Source organism: Notamacropus eugenii, chromosome 3 (genome assembly GCF_028372415.1).
Source record: "Notamacropus eugenii isolate mMacEug1 chromosome 3, mMacEug1.pri_v2, whole genome shotgun sequence".
In the NCBI taxonomy this organism is placed as follows: Eukaryota; Metazoa; Chordata; class Mammalia; order Diprotodontia; family Macropodidae; genus Notamacropus; species Notamacropus eugenii.
The window spans coordinates 270,429,957-270,445,423 of record NC_092874.1 but is presented as its reverse complement, the minus strand read 5'-3'; the positions used below and the strand labels follow the sequence as shown (position 1 = coordinate 270,445,423).

The window sequence follows — 15,467 nt, the reverse complement described above, 5'->3', positions numbered from 1 at the left end:
GAAAAGATGCAAAAATGGGAAGTTATCTCTTTTTTGTGATAAGTATTTTGAATATCCTTATTAAAAAAAAAAAGTACAGCCTTGGAAAGGTTAAGTTTGATGAGCTGAAAAGCTAGAAATAGTTTCCATTTGGAGTTTGTTTATCTCCATTTATCTGAAGTCCTAGCCAACAATCTTAATGGTTTTGAATGATCATAAATGTTTCCCAGAATTTGGGCTCACCTATCTGCCAGTGGGCTAGTTTCCCAGTTGGCTACAATATATTAATTAAAGCTGCTTTTAAATAAGTTGAGAGCAGCCCACCCACACATTCAGTTTCAATCCACCCAACATTCACTGAGGGCTTGTTACATGCATGCCTTGGGGGCATTAAAAGACAGAAGAAAAATACTTTTCCCTGCCTTCAAGAAGCTTACTTTCTACTAAGGGATGATGCACTGGATAAATAGATGTGGAGGAGTGAATTAAGAAAAAAGCACATTGAAACTCTACTTTATTAAGTAATTATTAAGCAATGCTCTACTTTATTAAGGTCCCCTGATATGAAGATGAATTTGTTTTATTTCTTTCACTCTTCCTTTTTCTTTCTTTCTTTTTTGTTTTATTCTCTTCCTTCTTTCCTTTCCTTTCTTCTAGAGGGGAGGGTGAGGGAATAGGTCAAGGGGATGGGGTGTAAAAGGATGTTTAGATTGATGGGAATGGGAGGATAATGGAGGGATCCGTGGGGGGGAGTAGTTAAGAAATAGGAGGGAAAGGTAGTGTATAAAAGTGAAGTAGAGGAGTTAGCAGGGATAGGCAATAAAAGATATACACAAACAAAACAAAGGTTATGGTAGAATTTGTTAAGGAAAGTATATGTTTACATATGTATGTGTGTACATATTTGTATGTGTATATCTATGTATAAATATATCCACATTTAATTGTTGCCTGGAGGTGGGGAAAAAGGGGGGAAAAAGAACAAAGTAAAAAGTGGACAGTAGAGAACAAAGAAAAACTTACAAGGAAGCAAAGAAAGGATGGATAGCTCTCAATACAACCCAAAGTATATATTTCATAGGCTTTCTTGAAACGGAAATTTATTGCTATATATTTTGAATCCTCTCATGCTCTGTTGTGCGCATGACATGTTTTTGTTCTTCTTTTGTATTTAAGCTTATAATGTTTCTTTTTCTTACTGCATGTTTAAGTTTTAGAAAAATGAAATTATTTTTTAAAAAGGCACATTAAAATTCAATTATGGTTCCCAATATGAAGTTGAAAAGACCTACTGATTTGATTTCATTCATTTTCTCCTCTCCTCTTCTCTCTTCTCTCCTTCAGTATCATGCCCTATTTCCAATTTCCAATAATTTCCAGTTATTTCCAATAATAATCTGGTAAGAATGGTGGAATTAAATATGCTTCTTTATTTTTAAAATCTCTGTGAACAATAATTGTAATCGATTAGCTAATTAATTTGATCACTGCAGTTAATACAAACTGGTGATTTTTTAAAAAGACTTTTAAATGAAAGATACCCAATACAGTTAGACTTCCAGGAGAAGTCATGCTTTTCTGTGTAGATTCACCATCCACAAAGCAAAAAGAATCAAAAGTAAGCTGTCTCTGATATCTGCTCAGGGGAAAGTTTTCTACAAAACTCAATTCTTCTCTATCACTTAATGGATAATGTCAAACCTTAATTTCATATTCATTTTGGAATATTTTAATTCTGTTTCTGCACAAGACAGGATCAATATGAAAGCCTGTTTGGGAGGATCATGTATTACAGAAAAGAGAGTAATATACCCGAAGACTGGAAAGTCAGGTTGGGAGCAAGTTATTAGGGGTTTTATATGCTTAACAGAAGTTTATATTTAGTGCTAGAAGTAATAGGTAACTATTGGAAATTACGTTGAGTAGGAAAATGACTTGGTCACACCTGCACTTTAGGAAAATGACTTTGCTAGGTATGTGGAGAATAAATTAGAGTAGGTATAGACCTGAGTCAAGTCAAGGCAACAAGTATTTATTAAACTTCGATTATGAACTAGGTTGCACAGTGGACTGTCAGGAAGACTCATCTTCTGGGTCCAAATCTGGTCTCAGACACTTAACTAGCTATGTGACCCTGGCAAGTAACTTAATCCTGTTTGCCTTAGTTTCCTCATCTGGAAATGATCTGGAGAAAGAAATGTCAAACCATTCCACTGTCTTTGCCAAAAACAGTAACAGCCACAACAAACCAAATGGAATCACAAAGAAACAGACATGACTGAAACGAGTGAGCAAAATGGTGCCAGACACTGTGCTAGTCCCAGAAAGGCATAAAGAAACAATATTTGAGGGTTGCTTGGATATTTGGGGTGCATGAAAGTGAGGTGGGGGGATGACTGAGATTATGAACCTGGGCTCTGGAAAGATGGTGCTGCCCTTGACAAAACTAGGTAAGTTTGGAAGACAAGTTTGGGTTTTGTGGGGAAGATAATGTTGTGCAATCTGGGATGCAGATCTCAACCCATCCATGCTAGATCAGTTTCGTTCTGTAGCTTAGAGTCCTGGAGAGCTGTATTAAAGCACAGAGAGGTTGATTGAGTTGCCCATAGTCACAGAGCCCAGCATGCATCAGAAAGCAGATTTTGAACCCAGGTCTTCCTGGCACCATGGCTGGCTGTCATCATACTATTTCTCATGTACTTTTATTGGATTGAAAGGCAGAAGACCAGAGTTAGAGTGCAAGTTCTGCTACTTGCCAGCTGTCCTATCATCTTTGAGCTAGTTTCCTTATTTTCAAAATATCAATAATGATACTTTTGTTAACCTCTTCAGAAGGGACTTGTGAGCATCAGAGAGTTGGAAGGTACCTTAGAAGCTGGCTAATGAAATCCCCTCTTTTTATAAATGAGAAAACTGAGGCCCATGGAACTTAACCAAGGTCACACGAGCAGTAAGCATCAGGGGTAGAATTTAAACCTAAGACCTCTCAGTTTAGAGCTAGTGTTCTTTCCATTGAATAAAACTATCCAATAGAAGATGTAGATGAATCATTTTGAATAGAGGGGAAGGAAGAGAACAAGCATTTATTAAGTACCTACTGTGTGCCAGGCACTGTGCTAACTAAAGTCTGTACAAATATCTCATGGTAGATGGAGACAGTATCCATCCTCATCCTCCCTGACCTCTCCAGACCATTTGACAACATTCACTCTTTCCGTCTGAGTCTTCCTTTACTTCTGTAACTCATTCTTCTTTGGGGAATACCTTTCTTACCTATCCTCCATATGCTAAATTTTCAGCCTTTAAATCCCAAAGCAAATTGTACTCTCAAATGAAGTTTCCCTGCTTCACCCAATCAGAAATAGCCTTCAACCTCTCAGATCCCCTCTCTCCCTATAATACTTTCTTATTGTCTCTCTTATGCACTTAATATTATTTTCCATTACAGTTGAGTGTGTTTTTTTTTACCTTTCACGTACAAGATGATAATCTCCATGAGGACAGGGAGAGTGTAATGCAGTATACAACATGTTGGTTTTGAAGTCAGAGGGTCTAGCTTCAAATCCTATTTCTGCTACTTCCTTTGTGACCTTGGACATGTCACTTAAATTGTCTGGGCCTCTTTTTCCTCATCTGTAAAATTAAGAGACTAGACTAGATGACCTAGATTTGTACCTCCTATCTCCCCAATACTTAGTACAGTAACTTGTGCACAGTAGGAATGGATTCGAATGTTAATCAAGTCTTTTCTACTTAACAACATTATTAACTGTTTGAGGTTAGGGATAATGTCATATACCTACTTTGTGCTAAGGATACTCCAAATACCCTAATTCAGTGCTTAATGAATTCACTTGCGTGTTATTTGTACTAGAATGATACAAGGGAGTAGCTAAAATTAAAGTAAGAGAGTGGCAATTTATTTTAATTTTTTAGTTTATTTCCTTTTTCTGAATAATTTATTTTTCCCCAATTACGTGTAAAGGCATTCATTTTTTAAAATTTTGAGTTTCAAATGCTCTCCCTCCCTTCTTCCCTCCCTGAGATAAGTAATTTTATATTGGTTATACATGTACAATCACACAGAACATTTCCATTTTAGTCATGTTGTGAAAGAAAACAGCCTGTCCCCCCCAAAAAAAAAGAAAAATAGGGTGCTTTGATCTGCACTGAGTCCATCAGTTCTTTCTCTGGAAATGCATAGCATTTCCCATCATGAGTCTTTCAGAGTTGTCTTGGATCATTGTATTGCTAAGAATAGTTAAGTCATTCATAGTTGATCGTTGTGCAATGTTGCTGTTACTGTGTATAATGTTCTTCCGGTTCTGCTCACTTCACTCGGCATCAGTTCATGTAAGTCTTTCCAGGTTTTTCTGAAATCATGCTGCTTGTCATTTCTTATAGCACAGTGATATGCCATCACAATCACATCACAACTTGTTTAACCATTTGCCAATTGGTGAATATTCCCTCAATTTCTAATTCCTTGCTACCACAAAAAAGAGCTGCTTTATTAAATATGCAATTAGGTCCTTTTCCCTTTTTATGATCTCTTTGGGATACAGACTTAGTGGTAATGCTGGATCAAAAGGTATGTACAGTTCATTAGGCATAGTTTCAAATTATGTTCCAGAATGGTTGGATCAGTTGACCACTCCACCAATAGTGCATGTGTCCCAATTTTCCCACATCCCCTCCAACATCCAACATTTTCCTTTTTTGTCATATTAGCTACTCTGGTAGGTGTGGGATGATACTTCAGAGTTATTTTAATTTACATTTTTCTAATTAATAATGATTTAGAACATGTTTTTCCCTATGACTATATAGATAACTTTGATTTCTTCATCTGAAAACTGCCTGTTCATATCCTTGAATGCCAGTTTATTGCAACTGGCATTTGATTTTTTTAAATTTGATCTGAGATTTCATTGGTTTTGGGGAGCTCAGGAGAAGGAAACTTTTTCCACCAAAGACAGTTGTCACCTTCTCTGCAACATGTAATATTCTAGAGAGGTATCTGGAGCATGCAGGGGTTAAGTGACTTGCCCAGGGTCACCCAGTCAGTGTGCATCAGAGTAAGACCCAAATCTTCCTGATGCTGATGTATCTCTCTGTACCATACCCTGCTGCCTCCCATGCCCTTGTACAGCCCACAGAAGAATACAGATTAATTAAACGACTGATCAATTATATATAGGGACTGATTTAGTCTGGCAAGGGAGTTTCTGAGTGCTCCCCATCTTACAAGTAAAAATCTGGGACTTCGAAACATTATCTGATCTTGTTGTCTCTCTTTCCCTTGCAGCCCAATCATTGCTGGTTACATTTGATGGTGCCTGAATTGGCCAACAGCCTGAATAACCTCTTGTACAAATTTTCCAAAATTTCCAGTAGTCTGAGTAATTATTCCATCATTGATAAACTCATAAAAATCATTGATGACCTGATGGGATGCTTAGAAGAGAAAAATAAGGTAATGGATCAAAAAATGGGAGGAGGAAGGTGTATTTTTGTTCTGCTTTAGCATGGATTGGGATGGGAGAAGGAATTGGAAATATGGAGGATTTATGTGTGTCTGTGGATTCATACTTACATGCATGCAATAGAATATTTTGAGATGTGATTATGAAATGCTAATAAATTGAATTATTTTGGAATTATAAACCTCAACATAATAATCCTTGTTCAGAATTCTTTTTTCTGCATTAACTAAATTATGGTCATAGCATGAGGCAGGGAAGAGGGAGAGTAGTGTGAAAATTAGAGAGAGGGTAATGCTTTAAAGTTGATTTCCCTTGATTTGGAAACAGAATTACCTCACACTGGGAAATCAAGATCATCTGACCTGTTGTTTCATTTGGGAATTCAGCTGGGGAAAGATTCCAAATTAGTCAGCTATTTTAAATTAAATTTGGATGGAAAGCATTCTCTATTGCAGGCTTAGCTTTCAATAATGTAATTGTTCCATTCTGGAGTAATATCTTTGCCTTGCTTCTTGGACCATAAAAATGGACTGACCATTTTTGTCTCCATCTGGGCCATTTGATGGGTGAGTGAGCTCAGCTCCATACCTATTTTAGATTTAGTGCCAGGATCAGAGAGGATCGGAGTAGAATCTAGTCATCTAGTGCAACCTCTTAGTCTACAGATTAAGAAACTGAGACCTAGAAAAATTGTGATTTGCCCAAGGTCCCAAAGAGAAAATGCCAAATCCTGGGCTTTGGGGCCACTATTGTAGTGTACTGGAATAAAGTTACTTCATTGTTTATTGACCTTGGGCAAGTCTCTTAGCTTTTTAGAGTCTCAATTTCCTGAAATGAAGTGCTTGCATTAACCTGTAACAATCCCTTACAGTTTTGAAGCCATGATCTTATGATCCTGGAAGCTTTGCATTGGCATGATGCCTGAAGGTCCAGTTCTAGGCAGTCTGTATTCTGAAAGACTTCTACTTCAAGGCTCAACTTGTCCCTTTATTTCCTGACATTAATATTAATTTCTATCCCATGATTTTATTCCTCCTGTTCTGTCATACCCACTCCTCCAGGTAGCCCAGCTAAAATGCTCTCATCGTTGATCCATCCAAAGTTTGAGGATTTTCTGGTCTAGACAGGGGAGATACCATACAAATACAAAAACATGCTCAAAAATAAAGTTATTTGAAAGGCATTAATAGCTGAGGGAACCAGGAAAAACTTTACAGAGAAGGTGGAGATTAAATTGAGCCTTGAAAAGAAAGCAGCAATCTTTGAGGCAAACAAACAATCTCATTGCCTTTGAGGGTTATTTCTTTGTTGGCAACCATGCTCCAAAGGCTTCTTCAGGCTTACTGGGAGAAAACTGTAGACCTGAAACATCAGAGGACAGCCAGAAATTACATGTCAAAATCCACTGGCCTGGGCCACAAATCAGCGCTTCTTTTTAAAACTGCTCCTACTGAGACAGCTTTGAAAAAGTATCAGGTTCAATGTCCTAGGGCTCATCCCACTTTAATCTTTGAAGATAAGCAACCCGTCAATGTCCTTGACCTACATTGAGCAAAAATGGTTCTTGAGTGATGTTAGTACTGCTTCTTTCCTCTAGAATTTCCGAAAACAAAATAACAACATCTACCAAGAAGGCTCGTTCTATCCCGAAAAGTTTTTTAGCTTCTTTAATAAATCCATCGATGCCTTCAAAGAATTTGAAGAAACATCGGAGCACAGCACCTGCGTCCTTCCTCCAACAATAGGGCCTGAGAAAGGTAAGGAGGGAATCCTGAAAAGGGAATCTGCAAATTCAAGATTAGCCTATCAGCCAGTGGCTTCTCAGTCATGTGTCTATGGGAATATGTATTTCTATTAACACACCTATACCTGCCAATGCATACCTGCATTTGGAGATCTGCATCTGTGATAGCAGACTATTCAAAATGGTAGCTAGGTTGTGAATGCACACGTTGTTTAAAAGCCACTCATTAGCCTAGAGCTTGCCATTAATTTTTAAATTTCTTGGCCTTCACCATCCAGGTTTTTTATCTTTCCATTTTTCAACCCTTACCCTTATGATTTTGCTTCTAAGGTAAAGAAGCTTTTATTCTATCCCAGTAGCCTGTTGGATAGGTACAAAGGCTCGGTGCCAAGACCCATGCCCCCTTTTCTTGTGCAAGACAGAGTCTTCAATCTGAAATTTTCCCCTAGTTCACACTCTTTATGGCCCATACATACATAAATGTTTGCATATATATATATATCGATATACATGCACACACCTATATACATATCTACACACGCACACACAAATATATACACACAAATACACCCATGTACGTCTATATATGTATATATATACACACACACACCCATACACATCTGCACATACACAAATACATACACACAAATATACCCATGCACATCTATATATACATACACACACACACACCCATAAACATATCTGCACATACACGCAAATATATATCCACACAAATATACTCATGCACATCTATATACACACACATATGGACACACACATATACACAATATATACATACAGACATACATACAAAATACACACGTACACAGATACATGCATATTCATGTGTACATATAATTGTTATTAAATGTTATATATAATATTTTAATATGTACATAAGCTAATAATACATTTTAAATAAAATATATAGTATTTTTAAAAATCTTTCCCGGTGGATAGTTATCTGTGCTTATCCACATAATGATTGTGGTGGGGGTTTTCATGAGAAACAACAATGTGACCAGATAACAATAGAAGAGTTCTAAACCTTTAGAGACAGTGCCTGAGTTTCCTTTTCTGTAAAATGAGGGGATTGGACTCATCAGCCTTTAGGGTCCCTTGCAGCTCTCCACCTATGATCCAAAGGTGCCAGACCTCCGCAGAGCTGCCAGATCTGCCATATAGAGCTTCACCTTTAAGGAGCATTGTAATATACGTAAGTTGCTACGCAACACTGATACATTGTTGCTTTCTATTTAGATTTCAGGGTCAATGTCACAAAACCATTTTTGTTACCCCCCGTTGCAGCCAGCTCCCTTAGGAATGACACCAGTAGCAGTAATAGTAAGTATTAATACCTGGTTTGATGCATGCACAGCTCCAATTAGCCTCCATAGGAGTTTGCATGAGCTTTAATTGTCCCAGCCCACAATTGGTAAAACTCACTAATGGGATTACTGTCCTTTGTGTTACTGCCCCCCAGCATGTGAACAATCATTCCCGGGCTTTCAGAAAGCACTTGCTCTTCCGTGTGATCTAGCCATTGGACTATGAAATCTCCAGTGATTTTTTAGTTAGAGAATTTCAGTAGCACCTGAAGAACACAATTCCCTTGAGAGAAGAGGTCATTTGTTTACAAGTTCTTTGTATGCTTCACCCTGATTTTGCATGAATGAGGAAATTCCATGATGCGAGACCATGCCAACATACCAGGAGGTCATTAGCATTTATTATTGTAGTTTTGAGTCATTTTGCCATCTTACCAATTACCCATATGAAGGAGAATATGCTGCTTTGTCTAAAATTCCTGGCATCTCAAAAGTCAGGACTCTTCAAGAGTTTATATGCTTTTTTTGCAAAACTAGAAAAAAAAGACATCTCGAAGGCTGACTTTAACTTCAACTCAGCAATTTAATACAATAAAAATTTGCTAAGCATTGGGCGTCACCCCAGGTGCTGGGAAGAGATACAAAGGCAAGAGTAAAACAATCCCTTCCTTCATAAAGTTGATTTTTTCAGATACTCACCAGCTGTGTGACCCTCACAAGTTATTTAACCCCTGTCTGCCTTGGTTTCCTCAACTGTAAAATGGGGATAAGCACCTACCTTTTAGTTGTGAAGATTAAATGAAATATTTGTAAAGTGCTTAGCACAGTAACTGACACATAGTAGGTGCTTAATAAAATGCTTATTTTATTCCTCCCTTCCACCCTGCCCTCTCTCCCTCCCTTCCTCTCTCCCACCCTCCCTTCCTTCACTTTCCTCTCTCCCTCTCTTCCTGTTTTCCTTCCTTCCTCCCTTCTTCCCTCCCACCTTCCCTTCCTTTCCTTTCCTCTTTCCCTCTTTTCCTTCCTTCCTCTCTCCCTGTCTTCTTTCCTTCCTTCCTTCCTTCCTTCTTCCCTCCCTCCCTTTTTTCCCTCTAAGAGCTTCCTTTCTACTTGGCTGATAAGTGCTACAATTCTTACCTTCAGAAACCTTACTATCTACTGGGGAGGTAAAATGCCAGGTTTTGTCAAAGACAAAACCATAGCTATCCGTGCCTTTATTTTTTACTGGGGAGCTTTAGGTAAGTTTCTGTGGATACAGAGACAAAAATAGTTTTTGACCTCAAGGAGCATACTTTCATCAGACCCTGGGAATTCAAAGAAAAAATAGAACTACATGTGTAGAGACAAAACAAATCCTAAGTCAAGATGAAATAATTTCAAGGTGGATGGAGGGATGGCAGTAGTTAACCTCTGCAAGGGTCAGGAAAAGCCTCATGGAGCGATTGGCCCCCAAGTTGAGCCTAGAAGGAGCTTTGAGCCCTAGTCCTTTGTGGTCACTTTTCTAAAATGAATAAGGGGCCTCCGTGTTCGCCTGTTTGATAGGACATGTGCTGATGGGAGTGTTTTTGGCCATGATGCTGCCATCCAGGCAAAGACAGCATGCGGTCGAGTTGCAAGACCATTGATTTTTCTGGGCTTTGAGGCCTGCACAAAGAGTTCCCTTTTTCACTCAGCTTTGGCCGTGGCAAAGCTGCTTATTGAAACCAAAGCTGCTAAACAGCTGTCCAAGCTCTGCCAAAGTGGAATTGGATACTGATCAAGAAATTTGCAAATCATCCAAATTAAATTGTTTTCTTGAAATGAAAGTCATTTCCTTCCCTCTAAGTCAAGGGACATGGGCATTCCTTAACATCAGTTTTAATTATTTGAGAATGATTTATTTCCTCCTGAGGGCACAGTGTCAAGATGCCAAGATTTCCACTTTCTCATTTCTGTGAAAACCTTTTAGAAATGTGCTGAGATATATCAGTGGGATGCTATGTGGAAACCATGGGAAAGGAGCTTTTTACCCCAGACTGAACTAAAAGAATAGCTCAGGGGTAGAATTATAAAGTAACACATCCAGGAATACTCCTTTATGCTCTGAGATGATCTGCATTTATTGGCAAACAGACGATAGTCCATCTCATTCCAGTGACCATGGCATCTGAATCTCCCTAATCCTTCACCATAACAGCAGGAAAAGTAGCTCACTTGATAGAATGCTGGACCTGGAGTCAGGAATATTTGAGTTACAAATCCAACTAAACACTTATAACCAATGTGACCCTGAGCAAGTCACTTAACTTTTGTCTGCCTCAGGTTCTTCACCTATAAAATACATAACAATAGAACCTATCTGCTATGGTTGTTGTGACGATAAAATGAAATAATATCTACTTGGAGTGCTGTGTAAATTCTGGCTGTCATACGCAGCTAGGGGGCACAGTGGATAGAGTGCTGAACTTGGTGTCCAGAAGACCTGAGTCTGAATCCTGCCTTACATATTTATTTATTAGCTATGTGACTTTGGGTAAATGACTTATCCTCTAATTGCCTTGGTTTTGTCATCTGTAAAATGGAGCTAATAAAAATAATGACCTTTCTGGGTTATTGTAAGGATCAACTGGATTGAAATATGTAAAGTGCTACATAAATTTCAGCTGTTATGATTTTTTGTACTCATTGACCAACCTGAATGCCAGACCATCAAACAGAATTCTCATGAGCAACAGGCACTGCTACACTATGGATATACAAATTTCTCCAAGAATCACCGGGAAGCATCTAGTAGCCTTCAAGGCGTGTACCAACCCAACTGGATAGTCAATAAACATAGATCCAGATCTTACCTCTGCTACTTACTAATTTGGTCAAAGTTCAGTCTTTCCTCTGACATAAGTTTCCCCATCTATAAATTAATGGGGCCAGACTAGATGGGCTTCTAAGGTCCCTTCCACCTCTAAGTCCTAAGACCATGATTACAAATATACAATTAGTCCTGAGTTCACCAGTGGTTTGTATGCTTCAACTTTGTGTGAGCTGTGTGGGTCAGGGAAAGATACCCTGAAACCCATGTTTTCTTCACAGGAAAATCACTTCTTTAAAAGCTTTAAACAGAATTAAGTCAGAATGTCGTAAGGAAATTATTAATTACCTACATCATGGTGGAACAATCTCTTGTATGCTTCTGTTTTCAACATAATACTTTTTTTTAAATTACAGGGAAGGCATCAGGATCCCCTAAAGACTCAAGTGTGCATTGGGTAGCCATTGTGTTGCCGTCACTGTTTTCTCTTGTAATTGGCTTTGTTCTGGGATTCTTATACTGGAAGGTAAAGAAGACCCAAGATTTACTGTCTGTGTTCATCTCAATAAATGGTTAACCAATCAGCCACCATTTTGTTCAGTCTACCAAAAAACCTGATTATCCTTACCTGCATTCTTTCTGTGATATATATTTAAACTCAAAGGAGTTTCTCTTTTGTCCCATGCCATATTGGTAAAGCTACTATCCTGGTACATGCTTAGAAGATGAAGGCTGCTTCTAATATGTTTATGTACATATTTACATATAATATGTCTAAATTTTTAAAAGGATATATGCTTTAAAATGACATTCCAAAGTCACATAGACATTTTTTAATGTGCCACTTGTATTCACCCATGTATCTCCTTCCCTTAGTACATCTCTACCTATATTACAAGTTGCTCTTGTCAGTTTTCAAAACACCTTTTAGACTGAGTCCTACTCAGATATTCAGTTTTCATATTTGTTGATGCAACCTCCTTGTTTCTGAAAATGCTGAATTAATAAGATATTTTTCTTAATTTAAAAATAGCAAATCTTTAAAATATTGTTACAGGATTTAAAAAAAGTGTCATTGGAATTAAGAAAATGAAAGATATGTGCCTGCCATTTACTTCTTTAACTTTCCAGACTTTTAAGCTACCGCAGTATGATTATGTTTAATTGTTCTTTTCTCAGAAAAAACAAATGAGTCTTAAAATGGAAGGTGAAAACAGAGAGATTAATGAAGAGGATAATGAGATAAGGTAACTTATTTTACCAAATGTACACCTGACTGCTACACTGCAAATCCACTGTGTGTGTTCACGCCCTCTCTCTCACATTCACATCATCTCAAGTAGTTTCAGCTGCCATCTTTCCAAATTCACAGTTACATCTTGACCTCTCACATGGTCACACGTTGCTGCGTCTCCAGTGAACCCTTCCACAGAGTTTGCTTCCTAACCTTTGAAGCTTATCAACCATTGGAATGTATCAGCTTCTATTTTACAGTACAACCATGGTCTCAGAACTTCAGAAGAATTTTATTTGACTCTTTCGTTTCTGTTTTGTATGCCCAACTTTCTCATCCCTATGTCTTCTTTTCCTTGACTTGAATTACCATCCTAGTACACATAAAATCATTACCACAAGCCTACCTTACTTTCCTATATACAGCTTCCATAATAATCTAATTTAATCGCACTATTGGCATGTCACTTCTCTGTCTAGGAACTTAAAGTGGCGCCCTGTTGCTATAATGATAATAATAATGACAATAATAATTACATGACATTTATGTTTATATATTGTATATAATATAATTATATAATAGTAGAGATAAAATAGTTATGTAATAGTGGAGAGCAATATCATTTTATTATCACATTATTAGCATTAGGAATATGTACTGTAATTAAAATACTGTAACAATATTTTCCTATATCATAAATGCTGTAATTATATCAGAATAATATAGTATTATAGCTTTATAGATAAGTATATATAAATACAAGTTTTATCATATGAATATAATTTTTATATAATCAATAAGATGAAGGCATTATCTTGTTAATTATATCATAAATTATTTCTATTCATGTACTATAACTAAAATACTGTAATATAATGTTATCATAAATATTATAATTATATTATGATATAATATAGTATAGTTTTTATTATAGATTGTAAATATATAAATGTATGTTTTATCATATGTAATATGCTATATATCATACATAATACCATATATAATTTTTATGTAATCAAGAAGATAAAGATATCTTATTTATTACATCATAAATTATATTTCTATATTACTATATTTTATTATATAATATCATCATCGTTAGTGCCAATAGAGGGAGGTTGGCATTGTAAATAGAGAACTGAACTTAGAATCCAGAAGACCTGCCTTAGAATCAGAATCCTACCCCTGAGCTTATTTAACCATAAGACCATGGACAGACTTCTTAACTTCCCCCAATCTCAGTTTCCTCATCTATAAAATGGCCATAGTAACACTTGTAGTCCTTGTCTCACAGGAGACATAGAAAGCTTTGCAGAATTGCATAGAAAGCTTTGCAGAATTGAACATACTCTACTAGCTGAAAGTGTCTTTACTTAGGTCTTCAGAGTTCTTCACTATCAGATTCCCTCATCTCCTTAAACTCATTTTATACGATCACCACCCCCACACCCTGTGTTCTAGCAAAACTTATCTGAGTGCTGTCTCTCGAACCTTGTTCCCACTCTTTGTAGTGATCTTTTCCTAGAGTCTTTGATACTCGTTTCCTGGACGCCTACTTTGTGCACTGCAATGACATCAGAGATACAAGGAAAAACAAGCAATACCTCCCCTCAAGGAGTTTATAGTCACCCACTCCCTTTCAGACAGATTAAAGTTCTTAAACCTTGGAGTATGTTTCAGATGTGTAGAACTGTTTCAACATATTGTTTCCTTTGTAATCTTGTGTATTTTATTATGCACATTTCAAAACATTATTCTAAGCTTTGCAGAATTGCCAGAGGGCTCCATAACACCAAGAAGGGTGAGAGCCCCTGTTCTAAGATCTTAGTCAGGATCTGCCCCAGAATGCCCTTTCCAGTTAACCTTGCACAAATCTAATCACCTTTTTTCTTTATTCTACCTTTGGATAACTGCAATTTTTATGTATATGAGGTAACATGGTATGGTGCATGAATACAGAACCAGTCCAGAAGGGAGGAGGTCAGCCTCTCCACCTTACTCCCTGTGTTGCCTGGTTAAGTCGCTTAATCTCTAAGATTGAATAATTTGTAGAGTATATACTAACCTGCATTAATGAAGGCAGTTTCCCTCTCTGGAACTTATCGATACTATAACTAGTCCTTAAATCTGTGCAAGCACGCACACACACACACACACACAACCTGTCCAGGTAGATTATGAATTCCATCAGGGCAGGGATTGTATCTTGTCTCCTTTGCCTACTCAAGGTGACTTGACTACTCTGCAGGGCACAGTGGGTAATCAGTAAATATTAACTGAGTGGTGAGCCTGGGATTCTGACCTAGAGCAAACTACAGCTTGCTCCATTTTGCAATCTTTTTTGCTTAGACTCACAGTAAATACTGACTTCCACAATAATCAGTTCATGGTGTTCTCTGGGAATCTCTAGCCAAAAGCAAATAAGCTTTTTCTATTGTTTTTTTTTTTCTCCAGTATGTTGCAAGAAAAAGAGAGAGAGTTTCAAGAAGTGTAACTGTTGCTTGTATCAACCACTGTTACTTTTGCACAATGGTAAGTTTTTCACGACAAGATGGAAGTCTTAACAAGAAATATCCACTCTCCCATTGGCCACAAGTTAGAATCAGAATTTTATAAGCACCTTTATTTACGCACAATTTTTAAAACTCAAGCTGTTCCCTTTTGGAGCCATGCATGTCTAATTTGTTCTTTATGAGCTGGGAATCAAGAACATGAAGCAAATATAGTCCTGATAAGTAACTGTCTTTTGCATAAGTCGTATAGCTACATCTTCTTTTATTAATACCTCTAAAGAAAGAGCCTTAAGATTTAGGGGACTAGGAGCTGGATAAGAACTCGAAGCAGAAGAATAGTAAATTTGTCACATAGGTCGTAGATTCTCATGCAAATTGTACAATGGTCAATAGAT

At 37.3% G+C, this 15,467-nt stretch overlaps 1 protein-coding gene across 2 annotated transcripts in view; it reads left to right on the top strand.

The window, feature by feature from the left end:
• The window catches only part of KITLG (KIT ligand), a 119,208-nt gene that overhangs the window by 99,053 nt on the left and 4,688 nt on the right, over positions 1 to 15,467 (top strand). The window contains exons 4-9 of one of the 2 annotated variants that reach the window (XM_072655536.1): positions 5,288 to 5,455; positions 7,063 to 7,222; positions 8,470 to 8,553; positions 11,742 to 11,851; positions 12,505 to 12,572; positions 15,014 to 15,091. In XM_072655536.1, the coding sequence (XP_072511637.1) occupies positions 5,288 to 5,455; positions 7,063 to 7,222; positions 8,470 to 8,553; positions 11,742 to 11,851; positions 12,505 to 12,572; positions 15,014 to 15,053 (630 nt within the window). In that variant the 3' untranslated portion in view covers positions 15,054 to 15,091. The remainder of the gene's footprint in view (positions 1 to 5,287; positions 5,456 to 7,062; positions 7,223 to 8,469; positions 8,554 to 11,741; positions 11,852 to 12,504; positions 12,573 to 15,013; positions 15,092 to 15,467) is intronic. The other variant, XM_072655537.1, reaches the window with a different exon arrangement.